This window comes from Pteropus medius, unplaced genomic scaffold, assembly GCF_902729225.1.
Source record: "Pteropus medius unplaced genomic scaffold, Ma_sr-lr_union100, whole genome shotgun sequence".
Lineage (NCBI taxonomy): Eukaryota > Metazoa > Chordata > Mammalia > Chiroptera > Pteropodidae > Pteropus > Pteropus medius.
The window spans coordinates 14,787,300-14,813,760 of NW_024349225.1; the positions used below are offsets into that span (position 1 = coordinate 14,787,300).

A 26,461-nucleotide genomic window follows, 5' to 3' on the forward strand; every position below is an offset into this window, starting at 1 on the left:
GCGCCCCCACTGCTGCTGGCCCTGCTCCTCCCCCTCTGAGCCACGGGACCCACAGAACGAATCCGCCTGATTTCAGGCTCCCGCCCTCCGCGGCCTGGCAGGACGGGCGGGCTGAAACGCAAATGCCCATCCTGTCCGTTGCTCCATGACTTAGACCCTGTTTGCCTGCAGGACACCCCGGCTTCCCTGCCTAGAATGTGAGGCCTTCAGGGCCTGGCTCCCAGCCAGCCTCCTCCCACCCAGAACCTTCGGGCTGCCCCCTCCAGCTGGCAGGGCTCTACCGGAGTCTTTCGGGTCCCTCCAGGCAGCTCTCCAATGCTTCTGTCCCAGAGCACCTCCCGACGCCAGGGGCTGGGTTCATGCCTCCATGGTGAGAGAGAAAGGGGGGTGTGACCCGGCGCAGCCACCTAAGAGGTCGCCAACTCCTGCATGGCCTGCTCCAGTGCCGCCCCACAGAACTTCCTGCGACGGACAGAACGTGCCCCCTCTCACTGTCCAATGCCGAGTGTAGCTACGGAGCGCTTGAAACGTAGTCAGTGTGACTAAGGGTCTGAATGTAAAACTCGATTTAACTTCAGTTCAATTTAAATGGCCACATGTGGCCAGTGTCTACCATGCCAGACAGTAACCTTACAAGGCCAAAGCAGAACCGCTGAAGGTTGAGCGGGGACACGTCTACCGCGGAGGACGGTACCAGCCCGCAGCAGGGATGCGAGGCCAAAGTCGCCCTCGGTCACCGTCGGCCCGGCCGCTCATTTCCTTCTCCCTGGCAGCCTTGGCCCTCGCGGGACAGCCTGCGCTTCGCAGTGACTTCAGGGCACGCGTGCCCACCGGGAGGAGGCCTCACGTGTGGCCCCGGAGGAGCCGTCGTCTAAAAGCTTGAAATGCGTCGAAACAGACACGTGACCCAGAGCAGAACCCGACCCTTCCCCTTGCTCTCGCGGGACTGTCGGGACAGGACGAGGGCGCCGGCCGTCCCCGCCAAGCGCCAGCTCTGTTCCTGCCCCGGGCTTCTCTCTGGCTCAGCCTCGTGAGCCAGCATGACGTCATCGGCTCGGCCTCCTCCCGCAGAGCCCGGCATGTCCTCAGGTGTCCTGTGCTGTACCCTTGGACGGGGGGCTGGGCTCGGCTTCCTCGGCTTAAGGACACCGAGCAACGGGGCACTTGCTGGCGGCCAGCACCTGCGTGTGCCGCAGAGGTTTCACACTTTGGGACCAAGATCCCTGAGCAAGCTTCTCAAGCCTCTGCCAGAGCAACTCCCTTCAGCGATGGCTCAGAACAGGAAAGACGGGGCTTTTAGTGCGATGGGCACATCCAGACACGCTGCGAACCAACCACCCGGCTTTTGCTGGGCCCGTGAGAGCAAGGACTGGGTTTGCAAAATGCTCTGCATTCTTCTGGGCCTACTATGCATTCTAAAAGATTCTCTACAAAATGAATTTAGATTTTATGTTCCTCTTTAATCTAGTTGAAACGCTGTAATTAGAAAAAAAACCCAACTCTACCCAAAGCCAGAGAAAGCATGAAGAATGGATCCGGACTCGAGACGCGGCGTCCATGGAGTCCTTCGTCAGGGGACGGGCAGCCTCCACAAGCTCGGGCCTCCGTTTCGGGGGCCCCCCCACCCCCACAGCGGAAGCACAGCACTGGAGGGCAGGGCTCCAAAGCCAGCATGAGAACGTTAGGCCTGTCAGCCTTCCTCTTCCCAGATGTAGGGAGAGCAAAATAAAAATCCCAGGCCTTCCTCACCTTCTGGAACACCACGGGCCAGCTCCACAGGGACCGCCATGGGGACGACCCACCCAGTGGCGGCCCTGAGCCAAGCAGGGACAATGGTCTCCCATCCTGTCTACAGAAGGAAACAGAGGCTGGAAGCAGCAGCTCCCCAGGGACCCAAAGCTTGAAAGACCTGGGTTTCCTTCCTGTAAACACAGCCAGTCTCCCGCAGGTGCTGGGGGCGCTGCTTCCGGCCCCCAGATGCTTCTCTTCCACCAAAGACCCAGTCAGACTTGGGAGCAGTGGCTCTCCTGCCAGCAGCTTTGTGAGGATGCAGGGAGGGGCGGTGGGTCTGAGGGACCGCGTTCCCATGGGGCCAGGAGGCTGGTCCCATCCGGGGCTGCCTTTTTGGCAGCTGCAAATGATTTGCATTTGGCTTTTGTTGCTTCACCAACAGCTCACGAGGCCAAATGACAATCACAGCATCACTCGTGATGGACAAAAACAAGATAACTGGAAACAACCCAAATACCGAGAAATTCAGAAGTGGTTTAAAATTTCACGGTGCATCTACATAAGGGGTTAACAGCCAATGGCCTCTTCTTCCCTTCTCTGACAGGATGCTAAGCACTATGACCCCATTTTTGTTTTTAAAACACCCAAGCCAGCTTTACTGGAGCCATGCTTCAATCTTGATTTGAAGAAACCATTTATAAATGCCATTTTTGAGACAAGGGGAAATGAGTATGAACTGGGTATTGGAAGGGATCAAGACATCGTGTATTTTAAAAAACGTTTCTGTTAAATGGGATGAGACGTCATGGCTATGTAAGAAAAGAACCCATTATTTTTTAAAGATGCACACCTGAGAATGTAGGGGATGAAGTGATGTGATTTTGGAATTTAAAATTTATTTTAAAAATTCAGAAAAGAAAAAGAAAAAAAGATATATGAATTAACTGAGGATGGATATGTGGAGGCTGATTTTACTGGTCTCGCTTCTTTTTTGCATCTTTAAAATTCTTCGTAACAACAAATCTTAAGTACACAGGAAAAAGTGTGTGTGGGGGGGGCGGGGGATCCATCCATGAAGAGAGCTGGTCCCGATGCTGCAGCTTCCTGAGGCGGTGGCGAGGCTGGGGGAGTCAGGATCTCGGGTTTAAAGCACTAGTTCCCAGCACGGTGTGTCGCCTGGAGAAGCGGGGCCAGGCCCCTGGGCTCTAGGCGCTGGGCGAGCGCGGAGGCTCCGCGGAGAGCTTGGCGGCGCCCGCTCGCCCGGGGCGGGGCTCGGGGCCGCAGCCCCCCGGGGACGGCGGCTTGGCCGGCACGCCTCGTGGGCAGTTTGGAAGCCAGAGTCCCAGGAGCAGGAGGAAACTCCCCAGTACTTAGCTCTAACTTGGGAGGAAGCCTTGGGCCGCGAGAACCCGCGGAGCCCACGACCGCAGCCCTTGTGGAGAGGCATCTGGGCTCTTCTTGCCAAATCCCCATGATGGACGTGGCTCTCGGGGACAGCCACGCCCACAGGCAGCCCCCGGCCAGCTCCACTCTTTCTCTCCGGCTCAAGAATGCATAACGTTACACAAGCCAGGAGCTCTGCGTCAATCTACAGCAATTTACAAAATTAACAAATCGCTGGAAAACGACAATGCGCAGTAAAACACAGTTCGGCGTTGTGACAGCGCTCAAGATTCAGACGCCACAGAAGCCACCACAGCGTCTTCACCTGAGGTGAAGGCCCCCGGGCACCTGTCCCTACCGGCTGCACAACCCCTCCCTCGCCTCGCCCCACCCAGCAAGACGACTTTATACACAGAGGATCACACCACCTTTCAGCACGCGGCACTGGCTCCTCGCATCGGAAGATTAAATAGAACATTTTTACGCATCCTTTATACACGTCTTCTCCCCCGTCCATGAATAAACATGTGCTTGTCCATGCCCAGAGTCCCAAGGCCACACTGGCTGTGGGCGACGTCGTGCATGAGGGTCCGCTTTGATTCTGTTTCCTGCTCGGGGCGGGATCCAGGTCTCCTCTTAGTTTTTCCGGATATCTGCGTACACCACGGACTCTGCCTTGTTAATCTTGCCGCTGTGCTGACCTCCGGAGTGGTCTAGCTGCGCGTAGATGACCGGGCCCTGGGGACAGAGGGGAGAGAAGCCGAGTGAGACGTGTGGGAAGCAGCACTCCGCACAGGCCGGATTCAGGAGGGCCACGGGGGGACGCGTCCAGAGCTGTCCTTAAAACAGGACTGGTGCGTGCTGGTGGCTGGTAAAGCCGGTGCATGGAGATCTGTTACATCACTCTACTTTGGTTTCTGTCTGGAAATTTCTATAACAATACAATATTCCTTCTCAGGAATCTTATCTTCATACCTGTCACAGAATTCCTCGGCCCTTCTAACTGGGGACAGAGTCGTAAGGACCAAGACGGGCATTTCAGCCAGCCTGAGACCCACTGTGATCAGGAGCTTCAGAATGACATACGTAAGAAACCGCACGTTCAGTGTCACCCAAAGATACAATCGACTAGTCGCTTTATCTAAGTAGGTACCTAAAAAGATTTCAAATATTCTCCCATGTACCTACTTAGAGTATAATTCTTTCAGTCTGACAGTATCATAACTAATAAAAATATTGCTTCTCTGATACCTCAGATCAGGTAACTGTTTTTGTTCTGAAACTTTTCCAAAGCCACAATCTACAGACCTATAAAGGAAACTCCAAGGCTGCAGTAGGAGAGCTAAGGGAGAGGCTGTCGGGGTCAGAGCCGGGACAGCGGGGAGGCTGGGCTGCCTGGGGGCCGCGGGAGCCCCCAGCAGAGGCCGAGGATTCACGTATCAGGTGGGTGGTGACCTCTATAAGTCACTTCCAACCCAGAGGCTCTAAAATTGTAAATGACGACAACAAAACAGCCCTGGCCTTAAGAGAGAAGGGTGCTCTAACCAGAGTCAACCTCGATCCAAAGACACTCTTCTCGAAAAGTCTAACGTCGTGCTTAAGCTTCCAACTCTGGAATCATAAGCTCAGTAGCCAAAAGCATAGGGTTTAAAATAAACACCTTTACCCCGCCCAGGAACCCCACAACCTGCGTCCTTCTGTGCATGACATGGGAGGGGATCCTGTGGCATTTGGACACCCCAACTGCTCCAGAGGGGACAAATCCAGCCGGAAGGGCTTTAGCATGGGGCATGTGAGAGCAGAGCTATAACATAACACCCCGGGCCAGCCCCACCTGGAGGCCGGCAAGTCCGCAGTCTGAATCTGTGACATCTTCTCCCTGGGCACGGGAGCACTGCTGCTCACCAGCCACGGGGCCTCGGGCGTGGTCGGAAACTGCGAAGCATGAGTTTGTCTCTAAAGCGGCAGTTAACGGTAGTGTGATACCCCTTAGGTGCTTGTGCAAATTGAATGAGAATAAATAAAGCAGCACTAAATACGCATTAGGCACTGTTCCCACGGACGTTCTGTGGCACAGGGTCTACTTGAGACAGGCCGAGGTGGCTGACCGGGTGAACTGCGCAGCCAAGCTCCGTGTTCGTCTTTAGACGTAGGTGATGCTCTTACGTCTGTCATGGGTCAAACAACAGACCTCACTGTTAATACCGAATCAAATGGAGACTCTGCAGTCACCTCAGAAACTGCAAGTTAAATGCAGATCTAAAAGGGAAATAAGTTGAAAAAAATCCTGTTTTCTGCTATAGTTGACCCTTGAACACCACAGGTTTGAACCGTGTAGGTCCACTTATATGAAGTTTTTTTTTCAATAAATATATTGGAAAAGTTTTTGGAGATTTGCAACGATTTGAAAAAACAGACGGACTATGTCGCCTAGAAGTATTGAAAAAAATAGATTATGTCATGAATGCATAAAGTATGTGTAAATACTAGTCTGTTGTTATCACTTACTACCATAAAGTAGACACAATAATAAACAGTAGGCAATAGTAGCTTAGTTTTGGGGAGTCAAAAGTTACAGGTGGATTTCTGTCTGCGTAGAGCGTGGGCTCCCTCAGGGGTCGCTCGGGTGGTCAGCGGTACAGGCACAGAATGAGAACAAAGGGCTCTCTGGTAAGTTAACTGGTTCCTGGCTACAGTCACGTTCAAGACCAGGACTGACCCTTAAATTAAGTCGTGTAACTTCCTAGATGAGGACAAAACCCTCCATCGAGATTCGTGAAGACTCACGAGGAGTTTCAGGGTGTGTCTGCGGGGGAAGGAGCTTATACCGTGTGACACGTTGTAAAAACGGCCACGGATTCTTCTTCAAAGCCAGTTTGGTGTTATATTGCAAACGCTGAAAAATGAAAGTAAATTGACACGGTGGTGGAAGCACTTCTCACCGGTGACTAGAAAATGCCCCTGAGTCAGGCCTGGGCAGGACCCTGGGGTTTGCTCACAGGAGGGATGACCCGGTCTGACTCAGGGACAGCAGGCACAGCAGGGTGAGCTGTGGGCCCTAAAACGGGTGGGCAAGTCTACTTCCTGAATAGTGAGCTCTCCTCCCCTCTCTGCTCAACTCCCAAGCAGGAAATGAGATTTCTTTCTGGAGAAATCAACCAACCCAAGAGAAAACACCCTCAGCAACTGACACTTTGAGGTCCCCCAGTGAAGCCGGCCAGCACTAGGGACGAACAGTGAAGCCCATACCCACTGCCCAATGAGCTCTCTCTGCACAAAAAGATTCGGATCAGACCTGAGTGCCTTAAATACAAACGGAGAACCAAGGACCGCTGGGCGTTTGAAGAAAGCTTCTAATATGAAAGACAAATTATAAGGGGTAAAAAAGAGAATCCAAAAGAAACAGCAAAATCAAGAAATAGAAGAAAATATTTTTAAAAACATACAAGAAAGAAGAAAAAGGATATGCTCAAAGAGATATGGCAATGCATCCATGAAAACAAGTATAGGATCTCATAATCTGAAAATGAGAAATAGCTCTTGAAAAATTAAAAAAAAAAAAAGACAGCAGGAATTAAATACTCAATAAAAGTTGGAGGATAAAGTCACAGAAATGTTTTAGAAAGCAGAACAAAAATGCAAAACAGAAAAAATAAGCAAACCAAAGGAATGACTTAGGAGATAGTCCAATTCTTAATAAAAATTTCCAAAAGAGAGAACAGAAACTGAACGGAGGAAAATTTCCAAAGAATAATGGAAGAAAATATCCTAAAACTGAAGGACATAGTTTTTGGATCGAAAGAACCCACTGAGTAGCCAGCACAATGAATAAAAAGAGACCCACGATTTTATGAAATTTCAGAACCCAGGCATTAAAAACCACTCGAAGCAAAAGAGAACAGAACCGGTCCCCGAAAAGACCAGGAATCAGAACAGCATCAACCGAGCACCGGCAGCTGGAAGAGTCAGCGAGGCCTCGGCGTGCTGGAGAAGACATTCCCAGCCTGGAACTCGACCCACCCAGAGCCTCGATCCAGCTCGAGGGAGAAGAATACAAACAGGTGTAGACATGCTAGAAACGAATGCGTCGTCTTACAGCGTTGGAGGCCAGAGGTTTGAATTGGGTCTCACTGGGCTAAGATCAAGGTCAGCAGGGCTGCGTTCCTTCTGGGGGCTCCGGGGAAAATCCGCTTCTTTGCCTTTTCCAGCCGTGGGAGCTGCCTGCATTCCTGGGCTCGTGACCCCTGCCCCCATCTCCAAAGCCGGTGGCACTGCCTCTTCGACTGTCTCTGACTCTCCTGCTTCCCTCTTAGAAGGACCTGAGATTACACTGGGCCCGGCAGAGCGATCCGGGAAACTCTCCCCATCCTGAGATCCTTAATGACGGCTGTAAAGTCTCCTTCATCAGGTGAGGTGATACACCCCACAGGTCCATCGTTGGAGGCCATCATTCCGCCTATACACGAAACTTCAACATTTCATCTCCTGTGCATCTTTTCTCAAGAAGTAATGAGGACACGGGAACGAAATAAAACAGTGAGGTCAGGTCTAAAGGGAGAGGGGTAAAGAGCATTCCTTGGGAGGCGGGTCCAGGACGACCGGTACCCAGCAGCCCAAAGCGCAGCAGAGCCGGAGGGTTGGAACAGGCACATCGGCCAGAACAAAATGAAACCAGCGGAACACGCGCCATGTCTGAGTGTGCTCAGAGGCTTTCGCTGGAGGCTTTTGAGATGGGAAACAAATATGTACTTAGAAAACAAGGCAAATGAAAAACAAGGCCCATATTAACTCCATTAAAGCAAGAAAATCGTACAACAAAGCAAACGTATGTGGCACAACAGTGAAAAAAACAGGAACGCGTAACGTTGAAAACTAACTACCTACACACAGCGAGATGAGCACGCCGGGGCGGGGTGGGGGGTCTGTGGGTGTGCGTGAGTGTGCCGGGAAGAAGGGACGGGGGAAAAGACCGAAATTCTCGTCTCCATATCATGGAGTCAATAAATAACATCTGAAACTGACAAACTGAGAAGCAGCAGTGCAATCAGATTGTTCAGAAATAGGGAGATAAACCCAGAAGAAATGACTGAAAGCGTGAAAACGTGCTGCGGCCATTATTACGCTTCTCCTCCCTCGGCCCCCTTCCCCTTCTTCTCGGACTCCAGGCCGGCTGCTCGATGTCGCCGGCGCAGTGCTGCCGCTCTGCCGTCTGCCCGGGCTGTCCTCCTCCTGGTGCTTCATGGGGGTCGTTTTCGCCGCTATGTCTTCGAGTTCACTGCTCTTTCCCTCTGTGGTGTCTAAACCGCTGCTTAAGCCATCTTCTTCCGTCTTTTCTTCCCCCCATTTCTAGAAATTCCATTTTGGCCTTTTTGATATTTTTATCTCTCTCCCCATTACATCAAGCTTTCCTTTATATCTTTGGGTTTGCTTATAAGATTTGTAATACCTGTTTTAAGGTATTAGATTTGTAATACCTGTTTTAAGGTCTTAAGATTTGTAATACCTGTTTTAAGGTCTTCGTCTGTGATTTTTATCGCCTCTCATTTCCGGGTTTGTTTCTATGGACTGATTTTTCTCTTGGTTATGAGTTTTATTTTCCTGCCTCTTTGTATGCATACTCATTTTTGATTCATGTTAGAGATTGTGAATTTTACACTGCTAGGTGCTAGATTTTGTTGTATTCCTGTGAAGAATGTTGGATTTTTCTTCTAGCAGGCAGTTAAAATACTTTTGGATTAGTTTCATTCTTTAGAGGCTTCCTTTGCCTGAAAGCTTTGTTACGGGGGGTCTGTAGTCTTCATATTCTGGTGCTAATTTAGCCCCCCTACAAAGGCATGGCCATTCTGAGGACCAACACCCCGTGCATTATGAGTCTCTGCTCTGGGTTGTGGAGGCACGAGCTATTCCCGGCTGTGGATGAGCTCCAGGCACTGTGCGAACTACTGCTTTTCAGGTGGTCCTTCACCTGGTCACAGGGAGCCCTCCCCCACGGAAGCACAGTCTGCGTTCAGCGAGGGCTCCCGGGACGCCACGCCGGGTCTCTGAGGCTGGCACGCGCGCGCTCTCTCGCTCTCTCTCTCTCTCTTTCTCTCTCCGTGCGGGTTCTTCCTCCCTGGTGCTCTGCTTCGTCAGCCCTGCTCACCGGGCCTCCCCGAAGTCTGACTTCGCCTCCTCGGTCAGCGCGACCCGCGAGCTCTGCTTCGTCCTCCCTCCTGGCGCCGCAATGCAGTCTGGGAAGTGCCCCAAAGCAGTGAGCTGGGCCCGTCACAGGGCGCAGGGATCACAGTGCTGCACGGCCTGTTTTTCAACGTCCAACGACCATCGTTTCTTTTTTTTCCTAGTTGGTTTTCAATAGGCGAGCAACACCCATAGCACTCAAAGGGCAGAAGAAAGTTTCCAAGGCTTCTTTAGATGTGACCTGGACCTGCAAGTCTCAAGCTTCATCTACAGCCCTGTTCCCGTTCAATCCAAATTAGTAACCTGAGGTAGCTGAGGTATACTGCTTAATCAGAGAGACGGAGACAGACAGACAGGCAGACAGGACAGGAACGAGTGACGAGCCTGATGCTGGATTCCAGCGCCGGTGCTGTGGCGACCCGGGTGTCTGCTTTGAGTAATTTAACGTCACAATGCCGCGGTCTCCTCGCTACACACGACGACGGAGAATAAGACTAGGGGGACTTATTCCTCAAAACACTTATTCTTGTCTGTGAATAAGTCATCCGCCTGCACGAAACATCTCTTTGGGGCAAAGCTGTAACTGGCCAAATTCCTTAGAATGCTTCCTACCCCAAAGGAACAGAAACGGGACGAAGCGAAGGAATGTCTGCCATGCCACAATTACAGTTACAACGATGTAGCCAAGACACATTGACCGCAACGCTGGACGTGTGCTGTGTTCTAAATAAAAATCATTTCTCTCCGGTACTTTCCACAGAAAGTAGAAACTAAAACGTGTCTCTGTTCATCGAGCCTACTAATTCAGCTAAACGCTTCGAAACAATTTTCCTGTTTTATTATCGATACCAAGATCGACCTTCCCCCGCCGATTCGTCGTCTTACAAAGCCCCTCGGTGCGGAGTCTAGTTCACCGGGTTGGTGTCCCCGAGCAGTGGAAGAGGACTGGCCACGTCCGACAGAGCCGTCGCCTCATTCCACCTGGGCCGAAGGAGCCACGCCGTGAGTAAAGCGCCCGTTAGCGGGGCTTCGGGGGCAGCTTCACTCGGGTCAGATCCTTGTCCACGCACTTGCGTGCGGCGCTCCTAAAGCAGCTCTCGCGCCCTCCCCCTCTCCTGCTGTCTGTCTGCTTCCGTCCGTCCCCCCGTCCGTCCGTCCGTCCCTCGCTTTCTCTGCTGCGCCTCGGTATTCTGCCCCGTGCCCGGGAGAGTGACAGCACCGAGCTGCCCCGCAGTCACTGTTACCTGGTGAGATCCGGAAGGCAGGCTCTTTACCAGACCCTCTGTGTCGGAGGGGGACTTCTGTGGGGCCTGCTTAACCGGTGACACACTCTCTGAAGTGCTACAGCTGACAGGTTGGCCATTTGGAGAACAAACGTAAAGAAAAATGTTTTTAAATAAATGGAAACAAAAATATAGAAATGCAAGTGACGACAAAGTGAAGCGGCAGATGCATAAAAACAAAACACAACAAAACGATGGATATCAAAACAATCACACGTCTCGAAGCCGTATTCTACCCCTGATTCTAAGTCTCCCAAATCAACGAAGCCACTACTGGGGCAGGCACAGAACCCAGTGCGGCGGGAGCGCTGCCCGCTCACAGCCACGACGTCTGCCGGACGGGATTCTGGCTGTGACTTACCACGTGGTGCTCTGTCTTTTCCCCCGGCCATCCACCCTCACTTCTGTGATCATCAAAGGCAAACTTCTCCTGCACGTATTTCAAAAATCACAGACACACAGCTGGGGTCATAATCTCGATCGTGTCATTCCTTCCATTTCCTGGTTCCCCATATTCTGTTTCCCCACCAAAGACCATAACCACACCAAATGATGAGCAGCTGTGGCGTGCCGCATCACACAGGGTGAACCTTTTCAGGGGCTCCGGAGTCTTTAACGACAAGCCTGAGCTCGTAAATAAATCGGGGAAACAGAGTGGCAGGAGGTAATCGTTAGGGATGTGTCGTCGGCAGGGCTTAAATACTTTATAACGTATTAGAAAAAAAATCTTAGGAGTTTGGGAGGATTACATTTAAAGTGTCATTACTGAGGCTGAAGCACACAATGCATTCTGCTAATTGTGCCTTCTCTGAAATGGGAGGTTATGTGCCCCAGAACAAAATGGTTTGATAGGCATGCTAACCCAAAGAGGGTCTCAGTCATTGACAACACGATGCACATATTTACAAAAAGATAACTAAACACACACACACACACGCACACCGAAGCCTTTTACATGAAGAACGTATGTATCCAGACGACCATAAACATCTGTGACCTGACAACTCCACTTTGTAGGGATGGCATGACAACATGTTTCTGACACAGACACGTGACGTAGTTGCGGACAGACCCTAACAGCTGCTGGGTTAGCTCAGAGCCAGCCGGTTAGCATCCAGCAGGGGAGCGGGACTAGACACGTACACGTGATAGTAACAGCAACGGGGTTAGTTACCATGTGCCTAGTGGGGGCGGAAGAGGAGCCCCAGCCCTGCTCTAGGCTCGGGGTGTCGTCTATGTCAGCTTTTCTTAAGAAGTGGAAGACAAGCAGGATCTGATCCCGGACACCAAGGCAGAAAAGGCAGGGGAGGGGAAAAAACCAGAGTAAGAACAGCAGCATTCGCGATGCCATGCAGGATTCTGCCCCTTCATTAACCCGAGCAAGAGCCGCAGAGCCTGGCATGTCACCCCCCGGATTAGTCTCATGTCAAAAACCAACGCTCCAGTTAAAGTTCATCAGAAACACTCGCCATGCAAGGGAGTAGGTACAGTCAGCAGAACAGAGGCGTTCCAAACCAGTGGTATCCAAATCTGGCTCTCAAACTTGTTAAAACACAGCACTCCTCCTAAAAACGAGGGCCGCAGGGCCCGGTGAGAGCGGATCCCCCCGTCGCCAGCCCGGGAGCCTGGGGCATGCAAGCTCAGGGCAGGCCCCGCGCTCGGCGGCCAAGGGTGGGCCGTGCACCTGCGCCCCAGCTCGACTACGTCAGCTGGACTCCGCCTTCACTCTGTCTTACCACGAGGCCTACTTAGCTCAGGTGGCTTAGCTTTCCAGCTGCAGCGGGAGGAGAGCAGGTCCTGCAACAGACACGCGCCTCTGCTCAAGTGCCTTCTCTTTGAGAGGCCATAAACAAAAAGACAGTCTACTGTTCTTTACTGCTGGGAAATGTCGGTGTTTGACCCCTCTGATCCCAGCTTGCACGAGTCCGGCCATGCATTCCAGAATGATCAAAGTGACGTAGCCGCCGCCAAGACCACAGAAAGGAGATGCCTGGGTCCCCACACCGGGCCGGGGGCCGTCGGTCAGCATGGCTCTTACTGATTAGTTTCACATCTGCCTAACTGAAAAAAATGACGGTCTTAAATTGGGAACGTGGGGTCTGTGGCTTGGCGATGCCAACGGCAGAGCGCTTGGTACTGAAACATAGAGCCCAGGCTGCCAAGCGGGCCACTGCCCAAACCCGGGAGAGAAGCTGAAGTGGGCTCCTGTCACAGCCCACAGGGAGCAGCAGGCCACCGGCTTCTGCTTGCCCACGTCACCGCACCTCCTCAGGAGACCGCCCGATTCTGGCGTGAAAGCAAACTGTGGCTAATTCTTCACAGTTCCGTTTCCATAAAAAAACACAGAACCTTTTACAGACCCGATCCCTTCCCCCTTCCCTCCCTCCGAAAGCGGTGTTTCTTACCCGGTGTAGTCCTGTTTAGAGTTTTTCCTCCTGTAGAGGACGGCCAGGATAACGCCGATGAGGAGCATGAGTCCTACGACCACAGCCGTCACTATACCCACCACCACCCAAACCGGAAACACCGGCAAAACCTCTACGGAGAAAGAACACAATCGTGTTAAGGTGCATTGCGACACAGAAGAAATGGAACTCACTTAAGTTAATAAACAAGTGTTTTCCGTTAGCAGTTATCACAGCCCCCGTTGTCACCCGAATTACGAGAGCCTAGGATCTACGCAATGGCGTGTGAATATTAGTGATTAAGCACGAGCCACACAACCACGCATTTGCACGCACGCACGCACAACCCCCCCAGTGCGCTACACTCAAACACCGGGGGTGCGCGCTGACCTCGATCCGCTCTCCCCCAGAGCAAACGGAGACGGCAGAACCTGCGCATCCTGCTCATTCTCATAAAAGGGAAGAAACACCTGCGCTGCGTTTGCGACCACTACAACCTTCTCCCGGCGACCACGGGAGGAGCGTCACCCTCCCTCCTTCCCAGCACCCAGCCCCGACCACGGAGAACTTGGCCTTTCTCTCACTGACACCGAGGAACCGACGCCGCTGGAATCGGACCGACGGCCTCTGACAGCGGGTTTGTAAACGGAGAGACCGGCCGCCCCGGCTGGAGTGGGTGGGGGTCCCCGCGTCCAGGTCCCCAGACACGGGGCCATGACCGCACGGCAAAAACGCTCCCTTCAGACACACTCTCAAACGCGGTCCTTGTTCTCCAGCCCAACAGGAGGTAAAGGGGGTTACGCCATCGCCGCCGAAATACCCAGTGTACCTCTCTGCACGACGTAGAGCCGGATGTGTCCTGGCTGGGCAACGATGTCAGGAGGGTTCTTGACGTCACAGATGTAGGTGCCATTGTGTATAAACTGCATATTTTCTATGTGGATCGATACGTCTTTCTTGTCAAGGTCTCCAGCCCAGCTGATTCTGTCCTTAAATGGCGGGTAATTTCCGGCATACACTTGCCCTTGAGAGTAGTGGAAAAACTGAAATTAGGAAAAAAAAAAAGAAACACACACACACATGAGCTATTTGCAAAGGCAGAGGTTCCAAATTCTACGAAAGGCACGCCACGAAAGGGTCCTCTAGAGATTCCGTACGGAAAGGAGCAGCGCACTATGAATCTCACCTGGCGTCTAAGCCAGGCAGGGGTTTGGAAATCACGGGTTCGATCGTGTCTCAGGAGAAGAAATCAACTCACACATCACCTCTCATCCTCTCGACATCCCAGTGATGTAGCGATTACCACCCACATTTCTACAATAAGGAAACGGGACGCAAAGAAGCCATTGGCCCGAGGTCGTGACAACAGGCCGTGGTGGCGCAGGGCCAAAGCCGGGACCGTCTTCCACGCCGGCGCCCTGGGCACGACACCGTGCTGGAGCCAGTGCGTTCGGAGGCGCCCGTCTTAGTCCACAAAGCTCGCTGTTAAGACACAGAAAGAAGCCTAAGCAGCACCGTTCGGTTAACCGGACGGGTGTCCCCGCCTGCTGGCTTCCCACGGAGCAGAGGGACAAAGCCCAGACCACGCAATGCGCTCTCTCCCGCCTTCGAAGCTTCTGCCTCCCGCCCGTGGCCATCTGCACCCTCGCTCGGTCCTCAGACCGGCTCTGTGCAAAGGAACTAATTTCTCAAAGTAACGGTGTCAAACCCAGGGCCTCGAAGCGAGCTGAGGCCTGGGGTGGGGGGTGGGGGGGGCGGGGTTATCCTGACACTTGGCTTCGATCCAGGCAGCTCAGCTCTCGTTCAGAGGTGGGGCGGCGGGAGGAGGTCGGCGATGGAGCTCCAGCACCAACTCTAGCGGGACATTCTCAGGATGCCCTGAGCACACTGAACCCCAGCACGGCCTCCTCCACCCCTGACCGACTGACCATCTGTAACCGGTCAGCTCCCGAGCTCCTCTCCGGACTCCTCGCCCGGCTCCCCCGCCCTCCACGCTGCCGTCCTGGCCTGTGAACTTCGTCTTCTACCCGCTATCGGTCACGTCCGGACTGATGGCTGCGCCGTCTCCCCAGCCATAAACCGTGGAGTCATCACGCCCGATCCCGCCACCTCCCTTCCCTCCCAGTTAACCCCCGACCCTGTGGGCTCTACCGCCGACACTTCTCTCTTCTCTGTTTACTTCCCACTGGTAACCCTGGCTCCAGGCCCCGTCCTCTCGGTCTGCGGCCTCCTGCCCGCTCTCAGGTCCTTCTAATCCGCCGTCCACAAACCCGAACGACCACGGACAGACAACAGCGGTGGCGGCCGTCACGACCGCCGTGTAGCAAACTCACTCCGAGCTCCACGGAACCTGCTCTTTGCTAAGAACTGAGGTTCCGCCCTCCTTGCCCGTCTGCCGCAGGTGCTGGCAGACGACACGAAACTCCTGCGGAGTCTTCATGCCCATGGAGACGACTTAGTGACAAAGGGCCTTGTTACCTCCGACACGGCAAGCGGCACGTTTTCGCCTGTGGCCCTTAACCCCCGTGCCACACGTGGACGGCCTGCACGGGCTCGGATGGATGCTGTGCCACGTAGGCTTTGTGTCACAGCCGAGGGCACCCACGTGTTTTATAATGGGGCAGTAAGCCCACCCGGCCTTTGTGCCACGGGGAGTCATTACCTCTACTGGACGATAACCAAACCTGTCCTCTCTGCCACAGGAGACACCGTCTGTCTCCAGGGACAGTCACTGCACCAGAAAGACAGCCAGCGCCTCTGCTGGCAGGAGATGCAGACACGTGACACCCCCGGGAACAACGCTCCGGTGCTCCTAGCCGCCCTACAAGGCGAGGCTCGCCTGCCAGACACTCGCAAAGGAGGGCAGTGCGGCTCCGGGGACTCCAGTGACCTGCTCAAGGTCACAGGTCTCGGTCCCGCTGTGTCCTCGTAACAGCCCTCTGCAGAAGGCTCCACCGCCTCCATTCCACAGACGCGAGTCGGGGCCGTCGGTGCGTGTCTGATAAGCGCCCACTGCAAACGGGCACTGTCCGGGCACCAACTAGCCTTCCCCGGACCCTCCGGTCCTGCATTTCTGCTCGGCCGCTTGTCGTACTGTGACGTCATCAACGTGCCATCCTTGCTCCTAACTAATTACGCCCCGAGTGAGAGCGCGCGGTTGTACACATTACAGACCCACAGCACAGTCGGCTCCCAGTGACCACCACCGAATCAGGCAACTATGGGGTAGACTGAGGAACTCGTAATTAAATCAGAAAGGAGTGTGTGTGTGTGTGCGCGCACGCGCGTGTGCAGAGAAATACTTAAAGTACAATAAAAACAGCAACGGGGCAGATGGAAGCTGAGAAGAGGTGGCATGAGCCGTGGTCAGAGCCGGCAAGGTCACTTAGGGGCACCGCTGTGGAAGAGGACGCGGTCCAGATGGATGCGACGGCGGAGGGAGCGGGGCCGGCAAGGCGACAGGGACAGCGAAGGCAAGGACGGGAGCTGCGTGGAAGGGAAGCCGGAGTTGTTTTTCCCAGGGATGCTGAAGGAGGGGCAGGGCCTCGAGGTCTGGGACAGACGCCCGGCTCACTCACTCACTCCGGACGCGGACAGTCAGAAGGACAGACCGGCAGCCACACGGCACCAGCAGAGAACCCCGCGCAGTGGGGCCGGCCACGAGCAGTCGGGCGCTCCTACCGACACCATGGCGTCCGTCCCCTCCGGCTGGAAGCTCCAGGAGACCGAGGTCAGCATGCCGGTGCTGTTAGGGGACTTGAACTTGCATGTCAGCGTCCCTTGTGTCCCGTTTGCCACGAAGATTTCTTTCGGCGTGTACACCTCCAAGGCCGAAACGCCAGTAGTCACTGCAGAGAGGAACAAAGAGCTTAAGAGCAGGATCCGGTGCGAACGCCACGCGCACAGTCATCAGAGAAGGTGGCAAAGAAAAAAACAGGAAGGTTCCCAGATTCTACAGTGAGCCGCTGCCACTGCGTGCTGCGCACGGCAGAGTATTCTATACCCAGGTACTTCCTGCAAACAGGATAAGCTGCTGACAGACTCGCAATTTTTGGTTGTTTTTTCAGCAAGAAGCTATTTTTACTGGTACTACAGTTTATGTATTTCGCCTACTGGAGGACATCTCGCCTGCTTCTCTGACGGTCTCTTTTTCATGACGTGGAAGCCATAATTTTACTTCTTTAAATAGTTCTCATATTCACCTGTTATGTTTCGACTGACAGGACATTGAACTTTTCCCATTTTCCATATTTAGAGCAATTAAAACTATTCTAGGTAAGACGGCGCCTCATCGTAAAGCCACGCTTATTATTTAACTGATCCTTTTCCCATAAAGGATTTAAGGCAAAAAAAAAAAAATGCATAACGTATCTTGCTTTCTTTAGTGAAATCTTATCTGCCATCAGGTTTCAATATGCTGCAAACATGTGTACCCTACAATGTGGCCCAGCTGGCCACACTGGGTCACATTTTCATTCACCCACTGAGTTTTTTTTCTCAGTTAGCCTAAGACCAGGAAATAGTAATTAAAATGTCTCTCCCTTGGAAAACAAAAATAACTTTTTTCAAAATCTATAACCAGAGATAACTATAGGAATTATGAAGGATCGCTGCTAAAATAAAATAATCTTCACTGAAAAATAGATACTTTCATGACTAAATGGTTAGAAAAAAACTCCATTGGCCTAAAATTGAAAACAATGAAAACCAACCCAGGAAAGATGAAAAACACTCATCTTCAAAATATGATGTGTTTTAAAGAAATCATTTAGAGAGGATCCGTATCTACAGTGTACCAATTATTCTTAGAATGTAACAGATGAGCAGAATAAGGCAGAATGAGGAAGGGTATTGTCACCCGAGACTGAAGGTCACATTCAGCATTTTTTCCTCCCAAGGTCTTAACTCTGAGTCCAGGCCAAGGAGACAAAGGTCCCCCCACCCCCAGCCCTCCCAACCATCTCCCAAATGTTTATTCTGAGGGCACAATGTGTGCTTTTGGCTATTCTTTTAAATCAACTGATAGCCACACTGCATCAAGCGGATTTTTTTTCTGCAAAAGAGGGTGGATTATTATTACAAGGAACAATGGATTATTATTTGTGGTCCAAATCTCAAAACAAGCCCTTCCTTCACTCGAGAAGCCAACAGAAGGCGTTCCTCGCTATTGTGGGCAGGCAGTAACGCAGCCTCAGGGCGAGTGGGCTCCAGGCAAACGGCAGAGCCAGACCAGGCGACTCAGCCAGACCAGGCGACTTGGCCCGATGCTCCCGGGGAGCAGCTCAGGTTTGAGGCCCTTGTTTACTGTGCGACTACGACCAATTTTCTCCACAGTGATGAGCAGTGCCAGGGGAGTCACAGTCTTTTAAGTCAGTAAATAAGGGTTCTCGGACCAGACCCCCGTCACAAGGCTTGGTGGCAAGGAACCCAGAGAGCGACCGAGTCCGGGGCTCGAGCTGCCTGCTCCCACCCACCCGCAGACCCACCAGGGCGCTGCTCAGAACTAGCGTTTCTCGTGGGAGCACGGATGATCCGGGAAGGCAGCAGGTTGACGCCTTCAAAACCTGCCTTCCCTGACTGGCTCAGGGCGTTATTCTAGGGGCTCTATGTTGGGGGGAGGGCTGTCCAGCTTCAGGGGCCTTCCGGCCTTTCTTCTGGCTACGCAGCCTCTTTCTTGTGGCCTCAGCAACTCAGGGACAAAGATGGGGGCAGTGTGTAAAGCTATAAAGATTGTGATCAGCAAGCGTAGGGCATTAGTCACACGTTTTGGGGCAGTTTCCTAAGGCAGGGGCATTAGTCAGCCTAGGAGCAAACTATTGTCTAACCAAGGACTGGGGAACCCAGGGGAAAGTGGGGTGAAGCTTCTGGGAAGCCTGCGGGCCACAGTGCCCACACCGAGCCCTCCTTCGGCAAGGCCATCGCCCAGCCGTGACCTGAAGTTGGAAGCAGGCCAGGTGTGCAAGTTTACGGCCACGGATTTCGACCAAAAGGACTCACAGAAACATCCCTACTCGGCTCTGAGACAATCGATTCACGGTGGACTTGGTTTGGTTACGCTGCCACCTTGGTCCGACGCACCAGCACGTTTCACCCGCGCTGTTTCAGTGGCTTCCCGAGCTGGCATCTCTGCGTCCACCCTCACCACTCGCCTGCCAGGCTCAGGCGTGCGTCCTCGAGGCCACCTCGCGCACCCCCTCTCCTACCCTGCCCCCCAACCACGCTGCAGCAGCCGGGCTGGTCCCCCGTGCCCTCCTGCCTGTGATGAGGGCCCCCGGAGACTGGAGGTGCCCCAGGCAACCGTGACGCGGGACAGATGAGGGTAGAGGGATGTGCCGTGTGAAACGCCGAGGGGCGGCTGCCCCGCACAGCTGGTCCGGGGCACAGGTTCAGCGGGTGCTCTGGCTTCAAGCCGCCCATGTCACCATGCGTGTGACAGTGACCCCAAGTGCGGTGATCAAGCACAGGACAGCGCCCTCTGGCCAAGTGCTCCCTATGGGGTTTCTCCTGGGTGGGTATTGAGAGGAACCAAACATGGGTCCTGCTCCGAGGTCACCCCATGCAGCCCAAGCAGGATGAGGCGCTGGTCCCTTGAACGACCGGGAATGGTTTGCCTTGTCCAGCCTTTTATTTCAAGCGACTACGAGTATTATGGAAATACACAGTAAAATCATTGTGGAATGCAGATGGCTCCTCTTCGGACTTATAAAAGAGTTTTTAGGGGCTCGTTAGAATGGCGAAAAATGCAAATGTAAGGAACGATGACATGCAGAGAAGCTTCTGTTCTAATCCACTGTCGCCACCAATGGGAACCTAGTCTGGATGGGATATTAAATAGGCTTCTTGTGGGCAGGGCGTCTGGTAAAAATCACCGTGCAAAGCATTAAAGCTGCAGTTCGACAACTAACTCGTAGGTGGGGAGAAGTCTCCTGCCAGATCCTGGAGAGCCAATCGCCTCACGAACAAAAACAAAGAAATGAAATGAAATGAAAAAGATTAAGTGATATAAAATGTTTTTACATCCTGCCAACTTAGGATTCTGAGTTACATATTAACTTACACATAAACTTCAAAATGGTGACAGGAACCCAGCTAACTTTCTTCCTGGGGAAAAAATCTTGCTAATTACTGGAGAGTTCACAGGGCAAGAAAACCAACCCAACAGCCCTTCCTGTAAGAGACCGATTCACATGGGAAGAACCTGCTAAGTCATTCGGTGAGTACTCGCCAAGGCTGTGGAATTAACTCACCAGGAGTCATTTCCATAGTGGTCCAATGTGATCCCCAAAGACGGGGATCTTTTTGTTTTGGACAGAGAACCAGACAGTTTAGGAAAAAGCGAAGCAAACGGGGAACACGAAACAGCCAACGCAACCACAAGGAAAAAAGCCTATTCCAGAGCGGTTCGCCCAAGAGGCCACTTCCTGATGGGACCGACTTCAATGCTCTGAATGACTGAGCAGCTTAAATAAAGCCTCTCGACCAACACTCGAGATACTACTCCATGTGAATTCAAACTCTCGCACCATAAAGTCATTGGAGATACACTGGAGTTGCATAATCACAGGCGAATGGACGGCCAGCCTCTGGGCCTCGACGGGGATTTCGAAACTGCTACCAGTCGAAGCGATTCTTCATCCACCTGTTACTGGCATGTGAAAACCTCACCCTCTTAACAAACCTGGTTCAGGTTCCCCCGGAATCTGAAAGGAGGCTTTTGTCCGGGAAGGTTCTGAAGCACTCAGACGCCCGCGGCGTGCTCGGCCGAGAGCAGGCAGGCGGCCAGAGCCTCCGGCCCAGCTCGTCTGCTGTCGGGACACCGTGCGAGTCTGACACTGTGACATCTCCCGACACGTGCGTAAACATGGCCTTTTACATCACATGAGAGGACAGGAACAAAGAGGGCACGGAGCACGAAATCCAGACCAGCAGGATGCGGGGAGCAGGCCGGAGGGGGCTGGGTGAGAGGCACGCACTGCAGGCGACGGACCACGTCCCAGGCTGCTCGGGACGGCCCGGGAGCTCGCTGTAACATTTCCTCTGTCGACTGCGCGTGCGCTCTCTCTCTCATACATATTTTACTTTTCATAATAAAAACCACTTTTTTTAAAAAAGGAAGACGTTGGCAAGGCGCTGAGAGATTTCCTTCTTTGACGCCGGATGCTCCAGTGAAAGCATCAACACATGGTCCCCTTGGTGTCGCCCCGGTGGGACAGGCAGGGCCGAGTGCTGACGCGCGTCTGTGGGGACAACGCAGGTGTCGGGGCGGAGTCTCACATCTGGAACAGGCCACCTGCAGCTGAAGCGGGCGCCTTCTTCACAGAATCGGGGCTGGTTCGGACCTCCCTCAGCGGACAGCACAAAGTAAGGGGGGCTGCAAACATAGGCTCTACTCAACGAGCCCTAAAAAGTAATAGATTAAGCTTTTCATCTGTCAGAAACCACCCCGCTACATTCCTTGTCCAGTTATGCTTCAGGCCTCAGTCTGGAAGTGACTTCCTCCCGCATCTGCCCCAAACTCCCCACCTTGTGCCCCTCCCATCCTGCCCCTCCACCTCCATCCGGGCATCCTCACTTTCTACGGGAGTGACCAGCTGTCTGTAACCAGGACAGCGCAGGGCCTGTGGCCACCTTGCCCATCACTATGTTCTCGTTACCTCACGAATGCCTGCCTTTTGTCGATATGTTCAAGAAACATTTGTCTGAAAGTCAGAAAAAATGAATGAATGAGAGAATAAGATACCAAGTTAAACTCAGATAAGCTAAGCCATCAAATCATACTTGCTTCAGCGCAAAGCCCCAAATACACGGTGCTTGCAGTGGTTACTTGGGGCCAAGGCTGAACGCTGACACATCTTAGAGGTGGCTCAGGGAGCCCCCCTCCGCGTCACCTTCCTACTTGGAAGAGAGAACCCCAGAGGAGGCTCATCTTTTCAAATGCTCAAAAAAAAAGAAAACCCATGTACTTTTCCTGACACAGGGTCACCACAGGCCCCTCCGAGTCAACTCCTTCTGCGCGTGACCGACGCCCAGCTGGCCACATCTCTGTCCTCAACCTTTTTTTGCACCAACAAAGATCTTTCTGTTTCTCAGATGAGGGAGATTCAAAAGGCCGTGAATCGGCCCAGTCACCGCGCTGACCACTGGACTCCGCGAGGCCCTGGCGCTTCTGTGCCCGCCCCTGCGTCCATTCTGTTCGTCTTTCTTTCCTGCTCCTGCTTTCACTCAGCCATTCGCTCGTCCAAACCAGGCTGGCACTCGGCCTCTGCCCTTCCGGGACGGGGTGCGCGGGTGCAGAGACCTTACACAGCCAGGACTCACTCAAGGCCAAAGTCCGCAGTTAAGCAGGCACCACACGCGCCACCAGTGCAGCCAGCCTGAACCGTGTCACCTGCGTCGCACGCACACATCCTTCAGTGCTTAGCAAACGGATGCAAATACGCAGCTTTTGGTAAGAAATCGGATCGTTTTACGTCTGCTGGGTGACAGTGGACTAAAATGCTCTGGGGGCGAGTGCATCCGACACACGACAGAATGACGCTCTCACGCGCTCTGCTTCCCAGGTGCTGAAATGGCGTATTAATTCTTCTGTTCAAGCGAAAGACCGCTGGGCCCGAGATCTCTCTTTCCAAGCTCTCGAATCTTGTCAGAAGGTCTATTGTCCGTCAGAAGATATTTGAACCAAAATTTAAGCCAAACCAGAAAAGACCAATAGGAAATATCAGAGCAACAACAGAACAAGAGATTGGGAAGGAAATGTCTGGTTGATGCCCAGAAAGGTGTTCCTTGCCCCAAACACAGGGAATCAGGGGAGCGATGGAAGACCGCGTGTTGAGCGCTTACTGTGTGTTCAGCGTTATTAAACTATGGTACATTTATTCTTTTTCAACAACACCGTTGGGTATTATCCACTGGACAGAAGCTCAGACAGGCTAAGGAACTTGCCCGAGTCACTTACCCAGCAAATGTGGAGCCGAGTGGAGTCTAGGACTTTCTGACCCCAAAGCCCAGTGCTTTTCACTATGCGGATCATCCCGGCTTCAACAGAACCCTTCATCCAAACAGAACCTTGTGTGTACAAAGGACACAGAGGTGGTTTTCGCATACGAGTCAGACAAGGGGCATTCAGAACTTACGACGACGATAAAAAAGTCCCAGGCTGATGGCTCCCACGCCTGGCTGCACACAGCGATCACCCAGAAAGCATTAAAAATCCCGATGCCCCTGAAACTACTGAAAATGTTCTGCATGACACTGTACCAGGGGACAAACACTATGTCACTGTAACATCCACACATCATCGCACATTCGTCCAAACCCACAGAAGGCACGACGCCAAGAGTGAACCCGATGTACACGATGGACTCTGGGTGACGATGACGTGGCAGTGTGAGCTCAGCGACTGTGACGAATGTGCCGTCGGCGGGGGTGTCGACAATGCTGGAGACCGCGTGTGTGGCTGGAGGGGGGATGTGGGTGTATGGTGTGTGGGATATACACTTCCTTTCAATTTTGCTGTGAAAAATAAAGTCTATTAAAAAAAAAAAACTGACGCCTGGGTCCTGCCCCCATCCCCGGGCCTTCTTATTTCATTAGTATGGGGTGTGGTCTGAGCGTCAGGATTTTTAAAAGGTCCCCGGGTGACTCTCACGCTGTAACCTGTATCCAGCATACTGATGAGATGCTGGACTTCACTCAAGATATTGTGATAAGATGGTCTGAGAAGGAGATAAGCCAAGCCCTGCCCGGCATTGGACTGACTGTAAGCCCAGGTATGTTGGCTTGTGAAATATATATTAGCACATGTGCATGGACCTGACTTTTTCAAAAAATGAGGGCCGAGGCCTACTAGCTTCTTGGTCAATCATACACTTGCAAATTTAAATGTAGACACAGATATTACAAAAATCGGCTTTATTTAAAGAACGCACTGGCTGTCAAAGCGAACGTGGCAGGGGTCTCGTTCCTGAATTATGTATGTTACTCCGTGTGTGTGCATGTTGTTCGTTATTATTTTAATGGTTAAAGATACGCCTTAGAAACGAATGACATGTACATCGGACATTTGTAAGCTCAAAAGCACAGCTGCCAGAATCGCCTGGGAATCTAGCGGAGAGAGCTTACAAACCACCGCCTTGCGTGGTTTTTGAGAAGTTCAAGTTTGCTAAGGGGTATAAAACCAGAGTCTGCTGCCATGGCAGCCTGAAGCTGGACTCGCCACATTTTAACCACACGGGGGGGAAGTAAATTAATCGGGGGGGGGTGGGAAATGACCTCGTGCTCTTCAGAGCTCTAGGTAGGTAGCCTCAGGGCTGTGTCTACCACCTGGCTCTCCTTTGGGCAGGTTCTTAACTAAACGCGAAGGTGTCCGTGCTGATTTCTTCTGTAAAACCCCGTGTAAAAGCTGCCCCACTGCCCACGAAGCCCCCCGCCCTCCGCATGGCACACCAGGCTTTTCAAAGCAGCATTCCTCCCGCCCTGCTGTACCCCGGGCGAGGGCTGTTGCTGGTGAGCTGCTGTCAGCTCGCGCCCACTTCAACAAGCCAGGCAGCGGGCATACCCGGGGCACGCGACGCGCGGCTTGGAACCGGGCCGCCTCTGCGACCCTGCGGCTCTCGAGCCCCCTCCCAGCTGATGAGACCCGTCTTCTGCCCCCAGCTCAGCTTCCTCTACGCCTCTCGGGCTGCAGTCCCGAAGCCACGCCTTCGGGTGGGAAGCGGAGTCCTGCCGGCCCTGCCGCAGCCACCCTCTCGCGCTCCCTCCCGGACGCGGGCGCCGCTGGGGCCAGAGCTGCCACCCGCTCGGCCGCTCAGCCGCGGTGCGCCCAGCACACAGCACGCTTCCCGGCGGTCGCAGAGCTCCCGGAGACCCTCACGGCGGCAACCGACTGAGAACCGCCGAATTGTTAGGGCTCCTATAACGCGAAGTGTGTGGTTAAGGAAACGTGTGAGTACCTTTTATTTTTTTCTAAAATAAAGAAACCAACGTGCCCTTAAATGGACACCAAACGCCAGTCAAGCTCTCTCTGGCTCCCGGAAAAATCTGGCAAGAGAGTCCAGATTAATCAGCACCAATTTATCGCCGCCAGGAAGAGTTCAAAGTGTAAACGCTCGCGCTCGGACAGGAAGTAAAGATGAGACGGGAGTGGGAACATCTGTCCCCTGTCTGCTGAGACCCAGGCTTTGCTGGAACAAAGCGAAAGGTAATGTCATCAATGAAACGACTCATTTACTGAGCAGCAGAAGTGCTGGGTGCAGTGGGGGGACATACACAGGTCCCCAAGAAAGTCCGCATCAAACGGCGAGCACCCAGGGTGCCGTCTGGGCACCGCGCAGGCTGCAGCCCCCCAAACACGGGCCACGGGCCCCTGGTCTGTATTTTACTACTTCTTCATACCACCTTATCTTCCCTAAGAAGGTTCCCACTGAAGCATCTCCCTAAAGTGGCAGATGGACCAAGTTTGAAAAAGGAAGAGGTCAGGAGGTGTTTTACGGGAAACGCTCCTGAATTCTACCTGAAATCGAGAGGTGTCATGACAGACATGCGGGAAGGACATTTTGCAGAGACAGGAAGACGCGAGATGATGTGTACGGATGAATCGCACAGATGAGTTTGGCCTGAGCAGAAGCCGTCAAGTTGAAACGCAGGCCGAGCGCCGGGACCTTGACCGTGTGGGACGTGGGCAATGCCGAGCGCTTTTAGGCAACGTGGCAGACGCGGACTTTTTGGTGGAGAAGTGCAGAAACGCAGAAAAACGAGAGCAAGAAGAGGCATTTGGTAGATTTTCTTCCCAAAGGCTTTACTAAACACACTGCGTCACGGGAATAGTGCTAAGTATCGGAGACCCCAAGATGAACAAGGCACGGCTCCTGCATCTGGAGCGACACGCAATCAAAGGGCGTGGGGGGCCGAGAGGCAGGGCGCTGGCCTGCCTGGGGTCTCTGCGGGATGAGACGCACCAGACCCCAAGGCCGAATGGGGTGGTGGGGGGCTGGGTAACAGGGAGAAGCGTGCCCGGGAGGGAGGGTGAGGACGGCACAGAAAGCAGAGACAGAACAGTAGCAGGCGGCAAGGCCGCGAGCCACGAAGGGCGAGGGAGACGGCGGCCGGGGAGCCGAACACGCGGACGGAGCTGAGGACCTGAGCGGAGCCCAGAGGTGACGGTGCGGGACGGAGGGCCGGCGGAATGGCAGCACGAAGACGGCTGTGTGAGGAGGGCACCTCTGGCCACTGCTGGGCGGGCTGACCCGAGGGGACCATGACCAGCCCTGGGGAGACCAGTTAAGACTCGTGCAGGAAGCTGGACCAAAACGATGGCGCTTGTCCTGGCACGATGGGAGGAGGGGTGGATGCAGACACAGTAGAATCGGCGGGGCGGAGGAGGGCGAGGGGACGCGAGGCTTCTGCGGCGCCCGCACCCTCACCTCGTGGCGGGGGACTCACCGAGAGAAGGGCGAGTGGGTGGCGAGAAAGGACGGGACAGCG

General features: G+C 53.4%; 1 protein-coding gene and 1 long non-coding RNA gene across 3 annotated transcripts in view; both read right to left on the reverse strand.

Moving 5' to 3' along the window:
• Positions 1-3,314: 3,314 nt before the first annotated feature.
• The window catches only part of MPZL1 (myelin protein zero like 1), a 29,439-nt gene continuing 6,292 nt past the window's right edge, over positions 3,315-26,461 (reverse strand). The window contains exons 2-7 of one of the 2 annotated variants that reach the window (XM_039881534.1): positions 16,661-16,827; positions 13,809-14,022; positions 12,980-13,112; positions 10,936-11,004; positions 10,536-10,638; positions 3,315-3,852 (exon numbers count right to left, since the gene is read on the reverse strand). In XM_039881534.1, the coding sequence (XP_039737468.1) occupies positions 3,751-3,852; positions 10,536-10,638; positions 10,936-11,004; positions 12,980-13,112; positions 13,809-14,022; positions 16,661-16,827 (788 nt within the window). In that variant the 3' untranslated portion in view covers positions 3,315-3,750. The remainder of the gene's footprint in view (positions 3,853-10,535; positions 10,639-10,935; positions 11,005-12,979; positions 13,113-13,808; positions 14,023-16,660; positions 16,828-26,461) is intronic. The other variant, XM_039881535.1, reaches the window with a different exon arrangement.
• Positions 3,963-10,529, reverse strand: LOC120617699 (uncharacterized). The gene is made up of 2 exons (XR_005657003.1): positions 8,618-10,529; positions 3,963-8,560 (listed from the first exon to the last, which is right to left on the reverse strand). It is a non-coding gene; the product is annotated as an uncharacterized LOC120617699 (long non-coding RNA).